This window comes from Protopterus annectens, chromosome 7.part0 (genome assembly GCF_019279795.1).
Source record: "Protopterus annectens isolate FY-2018-M chromosome 7.part0, PAN1.0, whole genome shotgun sequence".
NCBI lineage: Eukaryota > Metazoa > Chordata > Ceratodontiformes > Protopteridae > Protopterus > Protopterus annectens.
The window spans coordinates 734,539,646-734,560,121 of record NC_056739.1 but is presented as its reverse complement, the minus strand read 5'-3'; the positions used below and the strand labels follow the sequence as shown (position 1 = coordinate 734,560,121).

Below are 20,476 nucleotides of genomic sequence, written 5' to 3'. Positions count from 1 at the left end.
GTATGGAAATAAAACCTGTAACCTTGGTGTATGATATCCAATACCCATCTGTCTTGGGTAATTAAACTCCAATTTTCTTTGAAAAGTGCCAACCTTCCTCCCAAAGGTGCTGCCAGACGAGAAGGCTCTGGCAGCTGAAAAGGTAGGTCATTGGGTCTGTTTAGAAAGGACTGACCCTGCCCTCACCGAAGACTGTGCAGGTGAACTCCCTGTTCTAGGCCTGAAAGAGCCCTGAGCTCTGCCCCTACCACGTCTAGACCTACCCCTAGACTGGGAATCATAAGAAGGATACGTCCACCCCTTGGTAGGCCAATTTCTGCTAAACTTGGAGGCTGAACCTGCAAAAATCTTTAACAGTCTGCATAGACTTAGCCTTGTCTTCCATTTTCTTTAAGACTGCCTCAACAGGTGAACCAAACAACACATCTGATTGTAAAGGAGCATCTAAAATCCTTGTCTTAACATGGTCAGATAAATTCTGATCTCTCAGCCAGGCGTGCCTGCGAAGAACTGATCCAGTGGCAGCCACCCTAGACGAGGCCTGTACAGCATCAAAACCACATTGCAAAGAATGCTTACCCACTTGTTCAGAGACATGTACCAAATCTTGTAACTCTTTACACTCAATACCTTCCGCCAAAGCATCCACCTTAGACCTCAATTGAGAAAGTAGATAGTTTTGGTATTTCAACATGTGAAACTGGCAATTCAGAGCCCTCATAGCTAGGGTGGAAGAAGTATAGACTTTCTTTCCCCATCTATCCAAAGCCCTAGCCTCTTTATCTGGGGGAACCGGATTTTTAACAACAGAAGCCTTAACACCCTTAGGCCTCTGACTAACAGTTTCTGGGTCCGCCCTAGGACTCTTAAAAAGATACTTATGAGCTTCAGGCACCCTATAATACCTATCCGGCTTAACAGGAGCAGGAGGCAAAGAATCAGGATTAAGAGAAGCCTCTGCAAACACATCCTCCACAACATCCAGAACAGGAGGTATAGCCAAAGGCCTATGCTGGGGTAAAAACAAAAATTCCCTAAGCCTTTTCCTGGAATCAGAGAAGTCCTGACCTTCCCACTTAAAATGCTCCCTCATGGAATGAAGAGTCTCTGAAAAAGAAAAATCCTCAGGAGGAGAAGCAGAAGGAGTAGAATCATCCACATCAGAATCAGAATAAGGAGAATACTCCTGCAAGTCTTCAGCCGAAGATTCTGAAACATCTGAAGCTTGCTCAAAACTCCCTAACTCAGGTTCCACCCTAGGCCTCTTATCAGGAGGGGGCAAAGAACCTCTAATCAAGGTAATCAAATCTTCTGCCATTTTAAGCATATGCTTCTTGGGTACAGATCCTGAAGAACTAGGAGTGACACCAACTAAAGCTAAACCTGGCCTGCCTCTGGGAGAAGCCTTGGAAACAGAAGGAGAAGGCCTAACCACCCTAGGAAGGGAGGGGAGTACAGTAACCTGAGAAGCCCCTTCAGCCTGACCTGCCTCCTGAGAGGCCACATCCTGCAATAACAAGGTCTCCCCCTGGGACTCCAAAGAAACCTCCGGTGGAACCACCGGCTCCACCGACACCTCTAAAGAACCGGCGTCCGCACGGACGACTTCGTCTAACCTGGGCTTAGCTGCTTTATCCTTGCGCTTCTTGAAGAAGCGGACGCCGGAGCATCCGACGGCATATTATAATTGCACCGCTTCCCGAAGACTAACCTGGCACAATCTAACCTTCTCTTAATAGTGCGCTTATTGAATCTAGCACAAAAGCGACACCCAACAACGTCGTGCTCAGGCCCTAAACAAGGAATACACAAGGTATGATAATCTCTATGCAGTATCTGTTTCCCACAAGAAATACAGTTATTCACTTTTTCTGACATCCGGTAAACCACCGAGGCAAGAAAAAACTAAAATATTCCCCAACGGGGTACTTAGCCAACTTTGACTCGGTCTGAAACTCCGAATTCGAAAAATTTCAGAACGCCGAATGGCACTTGCAACGCTGCTTCTGCATCGGACCATGCGGCAAAAAAGACTGAGGATATGACGTCGGTCATGCGCATTTGTACCCCGACGTCCTGATGTCAGTCTAATGCGCCTTGACCGACGTCAGCCTTATACTTTGATATTCGGGCAGCGGACTACCCAAGTGTAAGGACTGCAGCAATGTGAGATGAAGAACATCTACAGCAAATATACTACACTGCATTTAGTGATTAATATCAAAAAAACCTGATCTGCAGCAAATGCCAATAAACTGACAAAAAGAGAAAGAACCACAAAAACAGACTGCCCATAACCAGCAAACCATCAAAAATCTCTATACAGAAATCCTACAGCCAAATACTTAAGACTTGTAGCTGAAAATGCAAATGGAAACATCAACAACAAACTCAACTTTGTTCAAAAAAAGATTCAAGCCAAAAAAAGCTGCTGAAGGACTATGGCACACAATGCACGTCAAGAACTGGGATGGTAGAGAACAATAAACATCAGAAATGTCAGGGAAAATATGGAATGAACTGACTTTAATCAAAAGACAGCCTACTACAAGCACAATACCCTCAGAAAGAGGGATCGCCACTTCATATCAGCTAAATGCATTAAAATCTAAAAATGTAGCATGGTACCATATCTCAGATATAACACCCTACGCACAGCAAAACAGAACAAGGCTGGAGAAGAGTAAACAAACATCATGGGTACAAAGAAGGAGAAAATAGCCAGGGAGTGTTTTCAGTACAAGTTTCCTAAGTCAGCAGCACCTTCTTCCTGCCAGGCAATCTACACATTTCAGAGTCCGGCCTTATCCACTAACTAGGTATTACTACCCACTACTGTAAATTGAAGTGTGAAGAAAACAATGCAACAATTAAAGACTGTTTAACACAAAATTAGAACGCGAAGCAGGAAGTAGCTGGGGCCACATTATCCTGATGTAAGCTAGCCAAATGACAAAGTACAGTTGTGTACACTTACCATAAATGTAGATGTTCGAGTGTATTCACTGTTGCAGTCATTACATTTGGGTGATCTGCTTGTAGGTAGTCCTCAGTCGGCCTGATTAACAAAGTCTTGGGTCCTGCGTCGGTTGCTGTCCCTTCTTCCATGACGTCAGGTCGTCAGGGGTATAAAATATGCAGCCGACGCCATTACATCAGTTGTTCTTGCCCCAGATGTCAGGTGCCCCCCTAATTGGAAGCAATTAAATATAAAAGTAAAATGATATACCTCCAACAAAAAAGCAAATACACCAAAAAGCTTTTAAGCATAGTAAAGGAGAATAGAGGCATAGCCAAAAGAAGTTAGGGGGCTGGAGGGAGGGTAACCAGGACTGCAACAGTGAATACACTCGAACATCTACATTTATGATAAGCGTACACAACTGTACTATATTCTTCGTGTTTCACTGTTGCAGTCATTACATTTGGGTAGATTCCCAAAGCTATGGTTGGGAGGAGGAATTTAGATAGCATTAGGACCAACTATAAAGGCCCTGCAAGACTGCAGTGTCAAAGCCAGCTCTGGATTTACAGAAAATTGGCAAATGATAATGCTTGGTGAAAGTATGTACAGAACTCCAGGTAGCAGCTTCTAGGATGTTCCTAGTAGGGACGCCTCTGAGAAAGGCTGTAGAGGTAGATGCAGCCCTGGTGGAGTGAGGTCTGATCCCCTGTGGGATAGGTTTTCCATGGTGCTTATAGCAGAAATGAATGCAATGGCCCATCCATTTAGAAATGGTTTGCTTTGAAATAGCCTTCCTCTCTGCCCCTGCAGCAAATGCCACCAGCAGTTGTTCAGATTTCCTTTGAGGTTTAGTCCTGTCCAAGTAGAATCTAAGTTGTCTGTGCACATTTAAAGAATGCAGTATCTGTTCCCCTTTGTTTTGTGGATTGGGAAAGAAGGTTGGCAAATGAATGGACTGATTAAGAGCCACACTGGATACCACCTTGGGCATGGAGGATAGACTGGTTCTGAGGGAAACCCTGTCTGCATGAAAGATGATGAAAGGATCCAATGCCATAAGGACCAGTAATTCAGATACCCTTCTTGCTGAAGTGATTACTAAAAGGAAAGGTGTTTTCCAAGAAAGAAATTTTAAGTCTGCAGTAGCAGCTGGCTCGAAAGGAGGTAGAGCGAGTTTCTCCAAAACAAAGTTAAGGTCCCAGGCTGGGGTTGGAGCTCTCCTGGGTGGTCCCAAATTTTTGGCTCCTCTGAGGAGCTGCTTGAGCAGTGGATGAGAGAAGAGGGGAGGTTCTGTGTTATAATGAGTTGAAATGGCTGAGGCGTGAATTTTGATGGAGGAAAAAGACAGGACCTTGTGAAGCATCTCAGTTAAGTATTGTAAAATCGGAGGTAAATTGGGCGGTGCTGTGCTCACCCCTTGAGAATGGTTCCAGGCACAGAATCTTTTCCATTTTTCAGCATAAGATTTTCTACTACTAGGCCTCCTTGCCTCTAAAATTATATCCATCACAGGTTTACTGAGGAATGGTAAAGGAGAGATTAGGTAATTACCTTGGCTGCTAGGTTCAGTGTTAAGAAGCTGAGAGTGCAGAATCTGGTTCTCCTGCTGAGACAACAGGGTAGGAGTCTGAGGCAGGTGCCATGGGGATAACCGTGACAAACTGCGCAGGAGGGGGTAACAGGGTCGGCGTGGCCAGTCTGGTGCAATCAAAATCATCCTTGGTTTGTCCTGTTTGATTTTTAGTAGTACTTTGGAGAGCAGAGGCAGAGGGGGGAAGGCATAGACTGATAGGTTTTTTCCATCTGAAGGATACAGCATCCACTTTCCAGGCCTGTTTGTGGGGAGCCCTTGTGCAAAATTTGTCCAATTGGATACCTGTAAAAAATCTTTAACAGTTTGAATAAATTTACCTTTTTCTTCCATCTTTTTAAAAACAACTTCTGCCTTGTTGCCAAACAGGCGGTCCCGGTTTAGGGGAGCAGCCAGTAATTTTGCTTTAACATGATCTGGTAGGGATTGCTCCTTTAGCCAAGCATGGCTTCTAAGTACAGACCCAGTTACAGCAGCCATGCAAGATGCCTCCAGAGAGTCCAAACCACATTGCAAAGTATGGTTTCCAACCTGTTCAGCTGAATGCAATAAATCCTGTAAATCCTTATTTTCAGCACAATCAGAAACATCATTTTCTGTTTAAGCAATCCAAGAATATGCTGCTGATACTTCAACATATGAAACTGGTAGTTTAAGGCCCTAATTGCCAAAGTTGCAGAAGTGTATACCTTCTTACTTCATCTATCCAGTGCCCTGGAGTCTCTATCAGAGGAGGTAGGATTTTTGGCAGTAGTAGCTCTAATGCCCTTGAGCCCCTGCAAAATGGTCTCAGGATCCCCAGTAGGATTTTTGAAAAGGAACTTGTGAAAATCAAGGACCCTGTAATATTCATCAGGTTTCCTGGGAGCAGGAGGTAAGGAGTCTGGGGCCAAGCTAGATTCTGCAAATGCATCAACAATGTCTAGTATAGGAGGTATGGCTAAAGGCCTGTGCTGGGGCAGGAGTAAGAAATCCCTAAGCCTCTTTTTAGAATCAGAGAAATCCTGACTTTCCCAACGAAAATGCTCCCTGAGAGTAAGGTTTCACCAAAAGAGAAATCCTCTGTGTGGGGGAAGCAGAGGGAATGGAGTCCTCAGCATCAGAATCCTCATAGGTAGACAACGGTAAATCCTGGTCATCAGAGGAAACAGAAAATTCAGAATCCTGGTCAGAAGTATCATAAACAAACTCAGTCCTAGGTCTCCTAGAGGGGGATGGCTGGCTTCCCCTGATTAAAGTAATAAGGTCTTCAGCCATTCTTATCTGTTTTTTAGGCACAGAGGCCTGACCAGGCGGTCTGGGCGTCAGTTTTTTAGGCATGGTCTGAGATTTAGGCCTTGAAGAAGAAGATGGCGTCGGTTTAATACGCAAGTCAGTAGGTCTGAATACACCCTCAGAAGCCGGTGCCTACACAGCGGCTCCGGACCCATCCAAGGTAGATACATCCAAAGGTTCCACAGTCGAAGCATCTCGCGGCATACCGGACTCTGAATGGGTCTCTGTAGAGGCCTGCGAATCAGAAGTAGCAGGTATCAGGGGCTGCGAAAGTGCCTCACTGAGTACTGGCGAACTGGCGACTGGCTTAGGAGAAGCGTCGTTGGCAGCTTTGGACCTAAGCGGCCTGTCTCTGTCTTTATCTTTGCGTTTTTTCGGCATGTCGGTAGTCGGATGGCTGACTGAAGACATATCAAGATAATTGAACCGAGCACCAAAATATTTAGAAGAGTAAATATGCCGATGGATAGTTTGCCGTTTAAATAAGGCAAAAAACCGACAGCGAGGTACGTCGTGGTCAGGGCCTAGGCAAGGAATACAGTACGAATGAAAATCTTTACAAGGTATTTGCTTTCCACAAGTAATGCAATTATTTACTTTTACTGACATCGGTTAAGAGCAAGAAAAAGTTTCCCCAATGGGGTACTTAGCTTTTAGTTGAAGACTTCGGTTCTGAAACTTGAAAACGAAAATTTCAGGAGTCAGCCGACCAGAACTTGCGAACTGCTTCTGCTTCGGGCACCGCACGGCAAGAAAGACTGATGTAATGGCGTCTGCTGCATGTTTTATACCCCTAACAACCTGACGTCATGGAAGAAGGGACAGCAACCGATGCAGGACCCAAGACTTTGTTATTCAGGCTGACTGAGGGCTACCTGCAAGCAGATAACCCAAATGTAATTTGGAACACAAAGAACATCTATCTCGTGTAGAGACTAGCTGGTACAACATTATGAGTAAAGGGGAACAAGTAGGTACTAGCATGGGAAAATTGTAACTGCCAAGCTGACAAAAGTACAGTTTTGTACCTACCATAAATGTAGATGTTCGAGTGCTAATACAGCTGCAGTAATCACAGATGGGTTCTCTGCCGTCAGGCGGGTCCTCGGTCGGCCGAATTCCAAAGTCTAGGTCCAGCATCGGTTGTTGTCTCTTTCTCTCCTGACGTCAGTGAGGCCGGAGTATATAAGACACAGCCGACGCCATGTTCTTCAGTCTTTCTTGCCCTAGATGTCAGGTGCCCCCAGAAGGAAGGCAATGCATAAATTATATTTATATACATGCAATGCAATATAATCCAAAATCAGTAGTTGCAAGCAAATATACCATAGAAGGATAAACCAGTCAGGTTGTATGAAAAGGGGTTAGTCCCTAGGCCTTGACCAAGTGGGGAAGGAGGGAGGGAAAACTGTACTGCAGCTGTATTAGCACTCTAACATCTACATTTATGGTAGGTACAAAACTGTACTATGTTCATCGTGCATACAGCTGCAGTAATCACAGATGGGTAGAATCCCAAAGCTACGCACAGGGTGGTAGCCACTAGGTGGAACTGGGATGAGCCAGAATGCCCTGCAACACAGCAGTGGCAAAGCCTGCTCTAGTTTTGGAATATAAAGGCAGGTGGTAGTGTTTTGTGAAGGTATGCACAGAACTCCAAGTGGCTGCCTCCAAAATATCTTTGGTAGGAACTCCTCTGAGGAAGGCTGTAGAGGTAGCTGTGGCCCTGGTGGAGTGGGATCTGATGCCTGTAGGGACAGATTTTCCATGATAGGAATAACAAAACCGTATGCAGTGGCCTATCTATTTTGAAATTGTCTGTTTGGTAATTGGCTTCCCTTGAGCCCCTACAGCATAGGACACAAAAAGTTGTTCTGATTTCCTGAAGGGCTTTGTTCTGGAGTGTAGCAGACTTTCCCCTTTGTTTTGAGGATTGGGGTAAAAGGTAGGTAAGTGTATGGCTTGATTTAAAGCTACCCTGGATACCACTTTAGGCATAAATGACGGGTTGGTTCGAAGGGAAACCCTGTCCTGATGGAAGATGAGAAAGGGCTGCACAGCCATGAGGGCCTGTAGTTCCGAAACCCTACGAGCTGAGGTGATGGCCAGAAGGAAAGCTGTTTTCCAGGACAAATATTGAAAATCTGTTGAGGCAGCTGGTTCAAAGGGAGGCAATGTTAATTTTTCTAGAATGTAATTAAGATCTCAGGCTGGTATTGGTTGTTTCCTTGGTGGTCATATATTCTTAGCCCCTCTGAGGAACTGTCCTAAGAGTGGGTGACAAAATAAGGGTGGATCCATGTTGAATTCTGCAGAAATGGCTGAGGCATGGATTTTTATGGAGGAAAATGAAAGTCCACTGTTCAGCAGCTCAGCTAGATACTGTAATACCTGAGGCAAATTCAGTTTTCTAGGGCCCTGGCCTTTTTTCTCATTCCAAGAGCAAAACCGTTTCTATTTTGCGGAGTAAGCCTTTCTAGTAGATGGCCTTCTGGCCTCTAAAATGACACCCTGCACCCCTTTGGGGAGTAGGGTCTGTTGCGGTGTTAAGGAATTTTCCATGCAGCGAGATTGAGTGTTTTCAGCTGAATGTGAAGAGTTCTGTAGCTGTGCTGAGTCAGCAGAAGAGGCATTAGAGGTAGGGACCAAGGAGGAGTATGTGTTAGGCTCCTCAGGAGTGGGTACCAGTGTTGCCTTGGCCAGTCTGGAGCAATCAGTATCATCTTCGGTCTGTCTGCTCTTGCTTTCAAGAGCACCTTGGGCAGAAGAGGCAGAGGTGGGAAGACGTACACTGTCCATGCTGTCCAACTGAATGAAAGGGCGTCCACTCTCCAGGCCTTTGGATGAAAGGTCCTTGAACAAAACTTTTCCAATTGATGATTCCTGTGGGAGGCAAAGAGATCTATGTCTGGCCTCCCCCACGCTTGGATTATCTTTGTAAACACTTGAGGATGCAACTTCCATTCATGTGGATCTGTCATATTTCTGCTTAGATTGTCTGCCAGCTTGTTTTCCACTCCTGGCAAGTACTGTGCTTGAAGTTCGATTTGCCATTCCAGAGCCAAGTTCCAAAGTGTCATGGCTAGTCTGCACAGTGGGTATGAATGTGTTCCTCCTTGTTTGTTTATGTACCACATTACTGTGGTGTTGTCTGTTCTTATCAGTAATTGTCCTGGATGCAGGAGGTCCTTGAAAGCTGCAATTGCATTTATCACTGCTAGCATTTCTTTTTGATTGATGTGAAGGTGCTTTTCCTTTTGGGACCATTTGCCCTGAATGCACCTGTCTGTCATGTGCGCCCCCCCAGGCGTAATCTGAGGCGTCTGTTGTGATGACTTGATTTGCTTGAGGCTTGCAGAATGGGAGACCTGTGTTTGTTTGACATGCTTGGGCCCACCACAGAAATTCCTTTTGCAAACATGGAATTATTGGCATTATTGTTTCCAAACTGTGGCTGTGTTGAGACCATAGGTTTTTTAGGTACCATTGAAGTTTCCTCATATGCAACTTTGCACATGGGATTAAAAGAATGCACGATGCCATGAAGCCCAGAGCCTGCAGGATTTTCCTTGCAGTAAGCCTGGTACATTTTGCTAGTATTTTGAAGTACTGAGTTAGTTGCCCCTGTTTTTCTGCCGTAAGATAGGCCATCTGGGTGTTTGTGTCCAAGTTGGCGCCCAGGAAAGTTATTTTCTGAGATGGTGTTAGCCTGGATTTCTCTTTGTTGATTGTGTATCCCAGAGAATGCAGTAACCGTGTTACATAAGCCAAATGTTCCAGAAGTATGTGCTTGCTGTCCGCTTGGATCAGGCAGTCGTCCAAATAAGGGTAAATTTGTATCCCTTGAAGTCTGCAGTAGGCAATCACTGATGCCAGGCATTTCGTGAATACTCTGGGCGCAGTAGATAAGCCAAAGGGCAATGCAGAGAATAATAGTGGATTGAACCTGCAAGAAATCTGAGGTATCTTCTGCAGCTTTGTCTGATTGGGACATGCAGGTATGCCTCCTTGAGGTCCAATGTTACCAGCCAAAACTCCTTGCCCAGCATGGGAAGAAGCTGCTGTAATGTGAGCATCTTGAATTTTGGTACGTGTAAGAATGTGTTTAGGATGGAGAAGTCCAAAATGGGTCTCCAGTCGGTTCCTTTCCTTGGTACCAGAAATAGTCTGGAATAAAAACTTTGACCTTGTTCGTGAGTAGGTACCTCTTGAATAGCTCTCATGTTTATGAGCTTTGAAATTTGTAGTTGTGCCTCTGCCCTTTGATTGTGTGGCAGGTTTGGCATGCCTCTCATTTTTGGAAGAGTGTGGAAATGAAATCTGTAGCCTCTCTTTATAACGTCCAGGATCCATTTGTCTGTTGTGACAATATGCCAATTTCTTATAAATAATGCCAGCTTTCCTCCCAAGGGTGCTGCCAGCTGAGACTTGCTTGGCATGGAAAGGAGGGAGTCATTGAGTTTGTTTCCTGTATTGTTGTGCACTGTCTTCGCCACCTCTTGGTGCTGGAGTTTGCCATTGCCTGCCTCTATATGATCCGTGTGATTGTCCTCTACCCCTTGTGCGCCTGTATATACCTCTTTGGGGCTTGTCCGTGGCTGGAAAGGACCAGTTTTTAGAAGGCCAATTTCTGCTAAAACGTGGTGGTTGAACCTGTAGAAAAGCTTTGACAATTTGCATAGATTTGGCTTTTTCTTCCATTTTCCGTAATATCTCCTCAGCATTAGTACCAAACAGCACATCCTTTTGTAAAGGAGCATCTAGAAGTTTTGCTTTCACATGATCAGGCAAGCTTTGTTCCCTAAGCCAGGCATGCCTACGAATGACTGATCCTGTAACAGCAGCTCTACTTGAGGCCTCTAGGGCATCATAGCCACATTGTAAGGTGTGTTTACCCACTTGTTCTGCACTATGCATCATATCCTGCAACTCCTTCAAATCTGGTTGTTCAGGTTGAGACATTTTATTCCTTAATTGTGATAACAGAAACTGCTGATATTTAAGCATATGAAACTGACAATTTAAGGTCCTCATGGCTAGGGTGGCCGAGGTATATACCTTTTTACCCCACCTTTCTAAGGATCTTGACTCTCTTTCGGAAGGTAGTGGGTTCTTAGCAGTAGAGGCCTTCATTCCCTTGGGGCCTTGAGAAATGGTTTCAGGGTCAGCATTATGGCCTTTGTAGAGAAATTGGTGAGAGTTAGGAACTCTGCAGTACCTATCAGGCTTGACTGGGGCAGGAGGGAGGGAATCCGTATTAAGGCAAGCCTCCGAATAAACATCATCAAGTATGTCCAAGACAGGAGGTATCGCCAGAGGTCTGTGTTGAGGTAACAAGAGAAATTCCCTAAGTCTTTTCTTGGAATCAGAAAAGTCTTGACCTTCCCAATGGAAGTGTTCCCTCAAAGTGTGCAAGGTTTCCCCAAAGGAAAAATCCTCAGGAGGAGATACAGAAGGAATGGACTGCTCTGCATCCGAATCTTCATAAGGGGAGTAAGGGTGTTCCTCTACATCAGAATGCTCTGAAAAAATGGAGCCCTGATCAGAAGAGGGAGAATCTTCCTCCACTCTGGGTCTCTTGTCTGGAGGGGGCTGGGAACCCCTGATAAGAGTAATTAAATCCCCAGCCATTTTAAGCATCTGCTTTTTAGGCATGGGACCTGGAGATGGGCCCTGTGCAACAGGCCTCTTGAGATGCCTGGCTGATTTGGATTTAGTAAAGGCCTTAATGGAAAAGGAAGATGAGGGTCTAAAGACAACATGGGTGGAAGTGGACCTGTCCACATTAGGAGGCTCGACACTCACCGTGGCTTCGGTGGTTGTAGTCTGGGTAAGGGCCGAGGTACCTGCGGTCTCGGTTACAGAAGACACCGCCAAAGAAGTGTCGTCGGTAGTCAGGGACTGCATAGGCGTCTCGCTGAGAACTGGACCACGTGTAGCCGGTTTTGGCGTGGTGTCGGAGGGGACCGCGTACCTCGCGTGTCGGTCCTTGTCCTTGCGTTTTTTGGACAAAACTGAAGTCGGAGTCTCCGACGACATTTTATAATCAAAGGCTTTACCAAAAAAGTGTTGGGCGAACTCCGCCCAACGCTTAATAGTGCATTTATTGAAAGTAGTGCAAAAGCGACAGCCCGAGACATCGTGGTCTGGGCCTAAACAAGGTATGCAAAGGGAATGGAAATCCTTATGCGGTATTTGCTTCCCACAAGAAATACAATTGTTAACTTTTTCTGACATCGGTCTGAGGCAAGAAAAGTTTCCCCAACGGGGTACTTAGCTTTAATGAAGACTTCGGTTTCCAATTTTTCGTAAATTCAGGAGCTGGCCGACCGGCACTTGCGAACTGCTTCTGCTTCGGGCAGTGCACGGCAAAAAAGACTGAAGAACATGGCGTCGGCTGTGTCTTATATACTCCGGCCTCACTGACGTCAGGAGAGAAAGCGACAACAACCGACGCCGGACCTAGACTTTGGAATTCGGCCGACCGAGGACCCGCCTGACGGCAGAGAACCCATCTGTGATTACTGCAGTTGTATGCACGATGAACATCAGCCCGCAGTTTCAGTAGTACTGCTTGATGAGAATGAATCTCCTCATTCCATATCCTTATTCACTTGCATTGCAAGTCTGACACACACACAGCATCTGTGAACTGTTGACAAAATGATTTCCATTAAATTATTTTAAGATAATTATTTATGCATCTTCATCTAGGGTAATAAAACAATGTACAGTGTACACAGATGGTGCAAATAAAAACAACTTTTGAAGAAAATTATTAAAATGATTAACTTTAATAAAGCAACAGGCACAAAAAATTATGAAACCAACTGTGTAAAGAATAATTCAAATTACTTGTTTATTCTAGTTTGTATATAAATCTTTTCAATGAAGGGTCTTCATACACAAAACCTTAAAATTAATAATTTGTATTTCCATTTTTAAAAAAAAGTATGCCTATTACTTTACAAGAGTTGTGTGAGGCTACCATCATGTGTACATAGGAGATGGGGAGAAGAAAGGGTATGTACATCTGACAGCACTATACCCCAAAAGATGAAAAAAATAAATACAAATCAGAAGAGGGACTATGACAAATTCTACAACACATTTACTTACAGCTCGCTTAGCTTCACAGGATCCCACACAGGCCTCTGTGATCTCTTTGTAATACAACTGTTGTTCCACAGACAACTCATGGATGCTTCGTGGCTTGAGCTTTACTGGTGCTCCCTCCAGTAAAGGTATTTTCTTCTCCTTCCCTACAGTACAGAAGGTAAAAAAAATAGGAGATTCAATATCAGACATAACAAAGGAATAAAACACAAGTGAAAAGCAATGTGCAACTAGTTACATATATGCCCAAAAGGAAGTTACTATATAATAAAGATCCGTGAATTACCAAAACATGCAACAATGACAATTACCTGGATAAAGTAAATGTACAGACTAATGGAAACATCAAAAAGGAGTTTGAAAAGGGATGACAATCAACAAAAAATTATATTCTATGTTTAAGTCAATACAGAGATTTCTAATGAAAATTCGCAGTACACTAAATTTACACTCAGTCGGTGAACAGGTGGCAGATGCCTGGAAGTTGTACCCAAGCAAGTATTAATACTGGAGTATGGTATAAGGAAGGGGAAGTACTCTTAAGGTGCATCCTCTGTATGGCATGTTAAGCCAAGTTACTATTTGCCTGAAATGCCACAGCCCAGATGGATGTAATAGACTTCATTAAGTATTCATTGAAAAAAGTAGAATTTCCTCTGGGCTCTTGACCAAAGTACCCCTGGTAAGTCTGAATATCACTAGTCTCCTTCCTTCCCTGAGAAAATACAATGTAGTGAGACCAACCACTCAACATTTGCTCCCTCCACAAATAAAATATAAGTAAAAAAAATCATAAAGGGTGGGACAGAAAAAACAAAATAAAACATACTTTGATTTCAAGCCAAAGCAGCAGCTATGCTTCAATCAGTCCTTAAACCCTGTCACATGACAACTTGGGCTGTATAGACAAGAAAGAGACTGAATGTTTAAGTTTCCTTCCTTCATTTTATGCATCACTACACTATTTGTTGACTTGAAAGATCATGTCAGTGAGTGATAAAATGAAAATACATGTGTTTATATGACACATTTTTAACCATATTAAAAAAAATTAAATTGTAACTAAAACAAAATACACACTTAAAGGAGCAGCACTAATTATTTTATGCATAAAGACAACATTTACTTAACTAGACATCAGCATTATTATTAAATCAGGCCATCACTGTTACTTAAAAAAACTGCCATACTTCACTGAAGTCATGTCCTATACAGAAATAGCTAGGGAATAACCAGCCTATGAATTCAATGCAGTGAAAACCGGTATTGCAACCATACAGAAACAATATACAATCAATGTCTTGCAGACGCAATATAGAAACATTCTGACAGCAACCAATGACCATTTGACCCATATAACCTGCCTGTCTTCCTACCCTCTGGATGCGTTCAAATTCTACTTAAGCAACAGCTTTTTCCCACCTCCATCTACCAGAAGAAATGTCATTTGTCTACTCCATGCATCCTTGAGGTTTTTCACCATTTTAAAGTAATGATTTACATTTATTGACTGTATTCCTTCCACTAGGCTTGTGTCCGATTTTCAGAGAAGGCCAACATTGTTAATATAGATGGAAGAATTTGTCCAGGACACTGAGAAAATACCTCTACTTACTGAGAAAATACCTCTACTTCTTTTTCTAATTAAGTGCTATGGGATGTTTAGCATCTAATCAAGCTGTCGTCAGCTTTGGCAGAGGGAACCTTAGCTTACAATCTCACCTGAAGCAAGGTATCACAGAAGTACAGCCCCCCCCCAAAAAAAAATGCTGCGGTAAAGTGTCAGTTTTTTTTTGGGGGGGGGGGTTAATCCATGCAACTCATGTGGGAAGAGCCCACTGCCTTCTGATCTTTCAGGCATTTCTGACCTCGACGCCTTTTTACAATTGTTCACAAAACTTTCTAAGACAAAAAAAAAAAATTCCATGCATCATCCAAGTTTTCCACCTTGTATATTCCTACCAAAAACGTACCCTCACATTTTCTTTTCCTGAAATGATATGCCACACATTGCTTCTTTTTCACACTGAGAATCAGATCAAGCTGTAAACATGATGTACATAAAAAGTGTCTACTGCAAGTCTGCCTCCTTAACATAAAATATGCAGCATTACTGCAGGTCGGCCTCTCTAAAATTCACTTACAGAAGATGAAGGATACAAGCCATGCCCTCTTACTACATCACCGAAGATGAAGGATACAATCCATGCCCTCTTACTACATCACCCTGCATAACTCCACTGATGCAGTTGATGATACAGAGCAGCTAATATTCACACATTTACATATACAGCACATGCAACAGAATGGACCACCTTTAAACCTCCAGTCCATATCTTAATGACAGTATTCAGTTAACCCCTTTTCTACTCAACTTCCAACAATTCAGAACTGATACCTCAACCTTATTTTCTGGAGTCACAGTTGTCTCATTGAAGGGCCACTATAACTAGAAACTGAAAAAAATGTTCTGAACTTCATATCAGTTCAATGAAGCAAAGCTTCTCTTATAACCATTATCAATAAAAAAAATTACATCAATCTCCCACTCCGTCAAAAAGCATGTACACACAAAAAGGTTATTGCAAAGTGATCTGCACTGTGCTCTCATATCTCGAAGATATACTTACTCCAAGACTGTACAACAGAGGAGAAAAACAAATGACTGAAATTACTTCACCATGCAGCCTGCACAACAATGAGGTAAGGAAAACCTGCTTACACCACTGTTTGATTAAAGTTAAGCTCAATGAAAGGAAAGAATTTACATTTACAATATGAGTAGATGAAACACAATTCAATGCAATGTATGGAATCCCTTGCTCTGATGCCCTATCCAGTACCAATGTTTCTGCTGCACTTTTCAGTAGTTTATGATCTGTTTTACCTCCAAAATGGCTTGGTTGGGTGGCCACACTGATCTGACTGTTTTTCAGCTAAGCCTTCTTCCCATAATGCACTTGGTCCTATGATTTTTTTATATCCTCCTTTAAGCTGTTCTGTCAGTTCATTCAGAATGGCAGTACTCAAAATTGGTACTTACATTTAGTGTTTCTGAACAGATTTGTTGCAACTTTCATTCTGGTTTGCATCTTTCAACTCATTCACACTTGACGACACTCGATATAGAGATAAAAAAAATCCCTCTGCCATGGCAGGGTTGACAGCAACTGCCAGAAGGTCTGACTAAAAGAATGCTTAAATTTGAGCAAAAACACTTCACAACAATGAAATTAATTTATTACTGATATTAATCTACATTGCAAAAGCAGCTTCGTGTGAGTTCTACCTCTGATGCTAATACAGGTGGCCTCTGGCTAACGAAATTCACAGACCACTGCAAACTAGGAGCCATAATCGATTCACCTAAGGATGTGGACATTCTACAAAGAGGCCTCACTGAGACTGATGCTTGGTGTCAAAGTCACGGCCTAAAGCTCAATGCCAAGAAGAGTACCGTCATCCCCTTTGGGAAAAATACCATACCCATGAACTACCACATAGGTGGTAGCCTACTAAACACCGGAAATGTGATGAGACCTTGGGACACAGGTGGATAGCAGTCTCTCCTTTGATAATCATGTTGCCACAGTAGTCAGGAAATCCTTCTATGTGGCACACCTCATCACAAAGGGGTTCTCCTCCAGAAAAAGAGAGGTAATCGTTCCACTCTATTCATCCCTTATTAGACCCATCATAGAATACAATGCCCCGTTTGGCATGTACCTTGCAAGACATCCAGAACAGCTGGAAAGGCCACAGAAATATCACACTAAGAGGATTACCGGCCTCAAACAGATGCTATACACCAACCAACTCAAAAAACTCCAGCTCTACTCCGTCACATATTGCCTACTCCAAGACGACCTCTGCCTAACGTACAAAGCCATGTCTAACCCAGACCTGATGGATATGCTACACTTAAAGAACTCCCAGTCTCTCTGAGCCACACACTCCAAGGACCTAAACCTTGTCACCACAATAAACAGAACATGCTGAATGGATAGATTCCTGTTCCAGAGACTTCCCTTGCTCTGGAATAGACTGCCCATTCATGTCAAGCAAAGCTCCTCATTAGCCCTCTTTAAAAGAAATCTTGACAATTGGATGGGAAATAAGAAATTCGCCCCGGGGATCACTGCTGTGGCTCTGCTCGACAGGCGCACAGGAAAATAACTTTCTTGGGTGGCAAAAGCCAGAGAACCTCATTTGGCTAGGCTTATATAGGCCCTAGGGCCGATAGCCTAGTACTTGCCTATGAATCTATATCAAAAAGCTCATAGTACTGCTTTGTTATAAACCAAAGGACTATTACAGTGCATAACTTGTTGTCTTGAGTTGCCCAAGGAAGACACGCATTGCAATTTAAAACAGAAGACAGTAACCTGCCAGACAAGGTTTTTCAGTGCTTCAACTCCCAGATAAAGACTGCATCTGGACAGTTTAAAAAGGAAATAATCCATTATACATATATTTTTGCCTGAGAAGACTGCATTCTACTTATTTTCAGCTCATGTGCCATAAATCCTAAAGCTCCAGACAGAATTATTTGTATGCAGAGACACTGCATTCTGAAACAAGAGAGGAAAGAAGAGAAGAAAGTTTTGCACAGAAAGGGACTTGGATTTTAATAACCTTATCTTTCTTTTCATAGGTTCTATGCATAATGGCATTTTAAAACAGTCACATTTAAACAAGAACCAACTGCAAATGTGTTGGTATGAAAACTGAATACAGCTGTTTTTTATACAAGTTCCATATGTTGGCTATAAGCCAAATGATTCACAAATTTCTAACGTGACAGTTTTACTCCAGGTTTATTTTCTTTTACATCTCTATGAATACAGTGTGGACCTTTATTTAATGCTGATGTTGTTATTTTGATGACAAACCTTCAGATGCAGAGTATAAAAAGGTATTTTACTGTGATGAACACAAGGAAAAATGTGTACTGTACAAAACCTAATGTGTTCTATTACTTCTAACAATCTTTTTGCAGTGCTTTCACTATAATTGATATGTGCAGAATTGTGCATAAATAATTATAAATGCATGCAAGCATGTATACACAAGCACATACTGTTGCAGGATATTTCCATGTCCGTGAATGCATTACACCCACATTTACTGGAAAAGGAAATGTAAGGTTTATGCAAGTGTCTTTGGGTTTTATTTAATGTAGCATTTTTTTAATAGTGAAGACTTCATAAAGAAATGTGAGTTACTTCTACAGGTTAATGTTTTTCAGTGAGATTTGAACCACGTAATTTAACTGCAAAAATGAATGCAAGACTGCTAATGGTAATAAAAATTCAGATATATTTAGTTTCATAGTTTAGTACTAGGCTATCTGCCCTGGGGCATTTGTAAGCCTAGCCATAGTGATGTGGCTTTCGCCACCCCATGAAATGGTACACAAATGCACAGAAAAGATTTAGAATACTGTGCCTCTGTCTAGTAGTGACACAGTGAAGGTCCCCTTATATAATAGAATTAGTTTACTGTGCCCCTGTCTAGTAGTGACACAGATGTGACCCCTGGGGTAAACTTACGATCTCCCATCCACTCATCAAGATTTCTCTTGAAGAGAGTCAGTGAGGGGCTCTGTCTAACATGAACTGGGATCTTGTTCCAGAGCATGGGAAGCCTCTGGGTTATGAATCTATCCCTCCAGCATGTCCTATTCATACTTGTACCGAGGTTTAAGTCTTTAGCTCTCATGGTTCTGATGGATTTAGATTTTTTGAGGTGGAGCATGTCCATCAGTTCCTGATTGGACATGGCCTTGTACGTCAGGCAGAGATCACCTCTGAGCAGGCGGTATGCTACTGAATACAGCTGGAGTTTCTTTAGTCTGGCAGAATAAGACGTATGTTGGAGACCCTTGATCCTCTTGGTGAGGTACATTTGTGGTCTCTCTAGCTGTTGCAAATGCCGGGTGAGGTACATACCAAATGGGGCATTATATTCAATCATGGGTCTGATGAGGGAGGAGTATAGGGGTACAATGACATCCTTGGATCTGGATGTGAATCCCTTCATGATAAGGTGTGCAAGGTAGAATGTTTTTCTAACCACTTTGGCAACGTGGGTGTCAAATGAGAGGTCGCTGTCGACTTGGGTCCCTAGGTCTCTGATTACTTTTTTCGTACTCAGTGGGTTGCTGTCTATGTGATAATTTGGGGGTACTTTGTTTTCCCAAAGGGGGATGACTATACATTTTTTGGCATTTAGTTTAAGGCCATGACTCCGGCACCAGTTGTCCATTTCTGTGAGGCTTTTTTGTAGGATGTATGTGTCCGCTGGTGTATCGACTATGGCGCCTAGTTTGCAGTCATCTGCGAACTTTGTCAGCCACAACCCTCCCATGTTTGCTTTAACATCTGAGAAATAAATGCCGAACAAGAGGGGTCCCAGGACAGATCCCTGTGGGACACCACTTGTGACTGGCTTTGAGTCTGACATTGCTCCAGCGATTTTAACTTTATGGGTTCTGTCCTTTAGCCAGTTTGCAACCCATCTAGTGACATAAGGGTTTACGTTTAAGCTGTTGAGCTTATCTATGATGCCTGAGTGGGGTATTGTGTCGAAGGCCTTAGCCAAGTCCAGGTAGGCTGTATGGACTGCTTTGCCCTCATCAATGGCTCTAGTGACTGTTTCGAAAAAGTCAACCAGGTTCAAAAGGCAGGATCTGCCCTTCACAAAGCCGAACTGGGCGGGGTCAAGTGTCTGTAGGTCCCCTATGTCTCTGTTTATGAGTTCCATGATGATTCTTTCCATAGCTTTGCAGACCAGGCTGGTTAAGCTTATGGGGCGGTAGTTCCCAGGGTCTGTAGAAGTACCCCCTTTGTGGAGTGGGACCACTGTTGCTGTACGCCAGTGTTCAGGTACATATCCCGTAGTAAGGCTAAGGTTAAATAGCATTTTTATATGCGGGTTTAGCTCCTCTTGGAGTTCACGTAGCACGCAACCCGGGATACAGTCAGGTCCCATTGATGTTGTGTTTTTAGCTTTGTTGAGGGCGGCTCTCACTTGAACATCTGAGATGACAGGGAGATTACATTCAGCAGGGATAAGTATTTCTTCTTTTGGGGGTGAGGGAGGGGAGAAATTTGCACTGAACCTGTCAGCCAGAATGTTGGCAATATCTGTGGGTTCAGTGTATTTTTTGTTGTTGTGAACTAACTCAGAGCATATCTGAGGGTTTCCAGGTTTCTAACAGAGTAAAACGGCGTTTAATGAATCCAAATTAATGTTAAGCGCTTAAGCGCTCAAAATATTCAAATATTTTCCCTTCTCAGACAAACAACAGGAACAGGAAATGTATTTCTTAAAATATATATATAGAACCATTGAAATAAAGTATTTTAGTAATTAGTTGTAACTAAGGTTACCTTAAAGTAGTATAATCCTATCCTATTAATTTGCCAGGGCCACCCATTGGATCATTCTTTGTTCTTGAGTATATAACAAGTTGAAGGAATGCCCTATTGCTAATAATATAATACTTATAGCATTTGTTCACATCC

At 43.0% G+C, this 20,476-nt stretch overlaps 1 protein-coding gene across 2 annotated transcripts in view; it reads right to left on the bottom strand.

The window, feature by feature from the left end:
* Window positions 1-20,476, bottom strand: part of TAF6 (TATA-box binding protein associated factor 6) — a 1,437,250-nt gene that overhangs the window by 770,556 nt on the left and 646,218 nt on the right. For both annotated transcript variants that reach the window (XM_044077259.1, XM_044077258.1), the window contains one exon: window positions 12,951-13,093. In XM_044077259.1, the coding sequence (XP_043933194.1) occupies window positions 12,951-13,093 (143 nt within the window). The remainder of the gene's footprint in view (window positions 1-12,950; window positions 13,094-20,476) is intronic.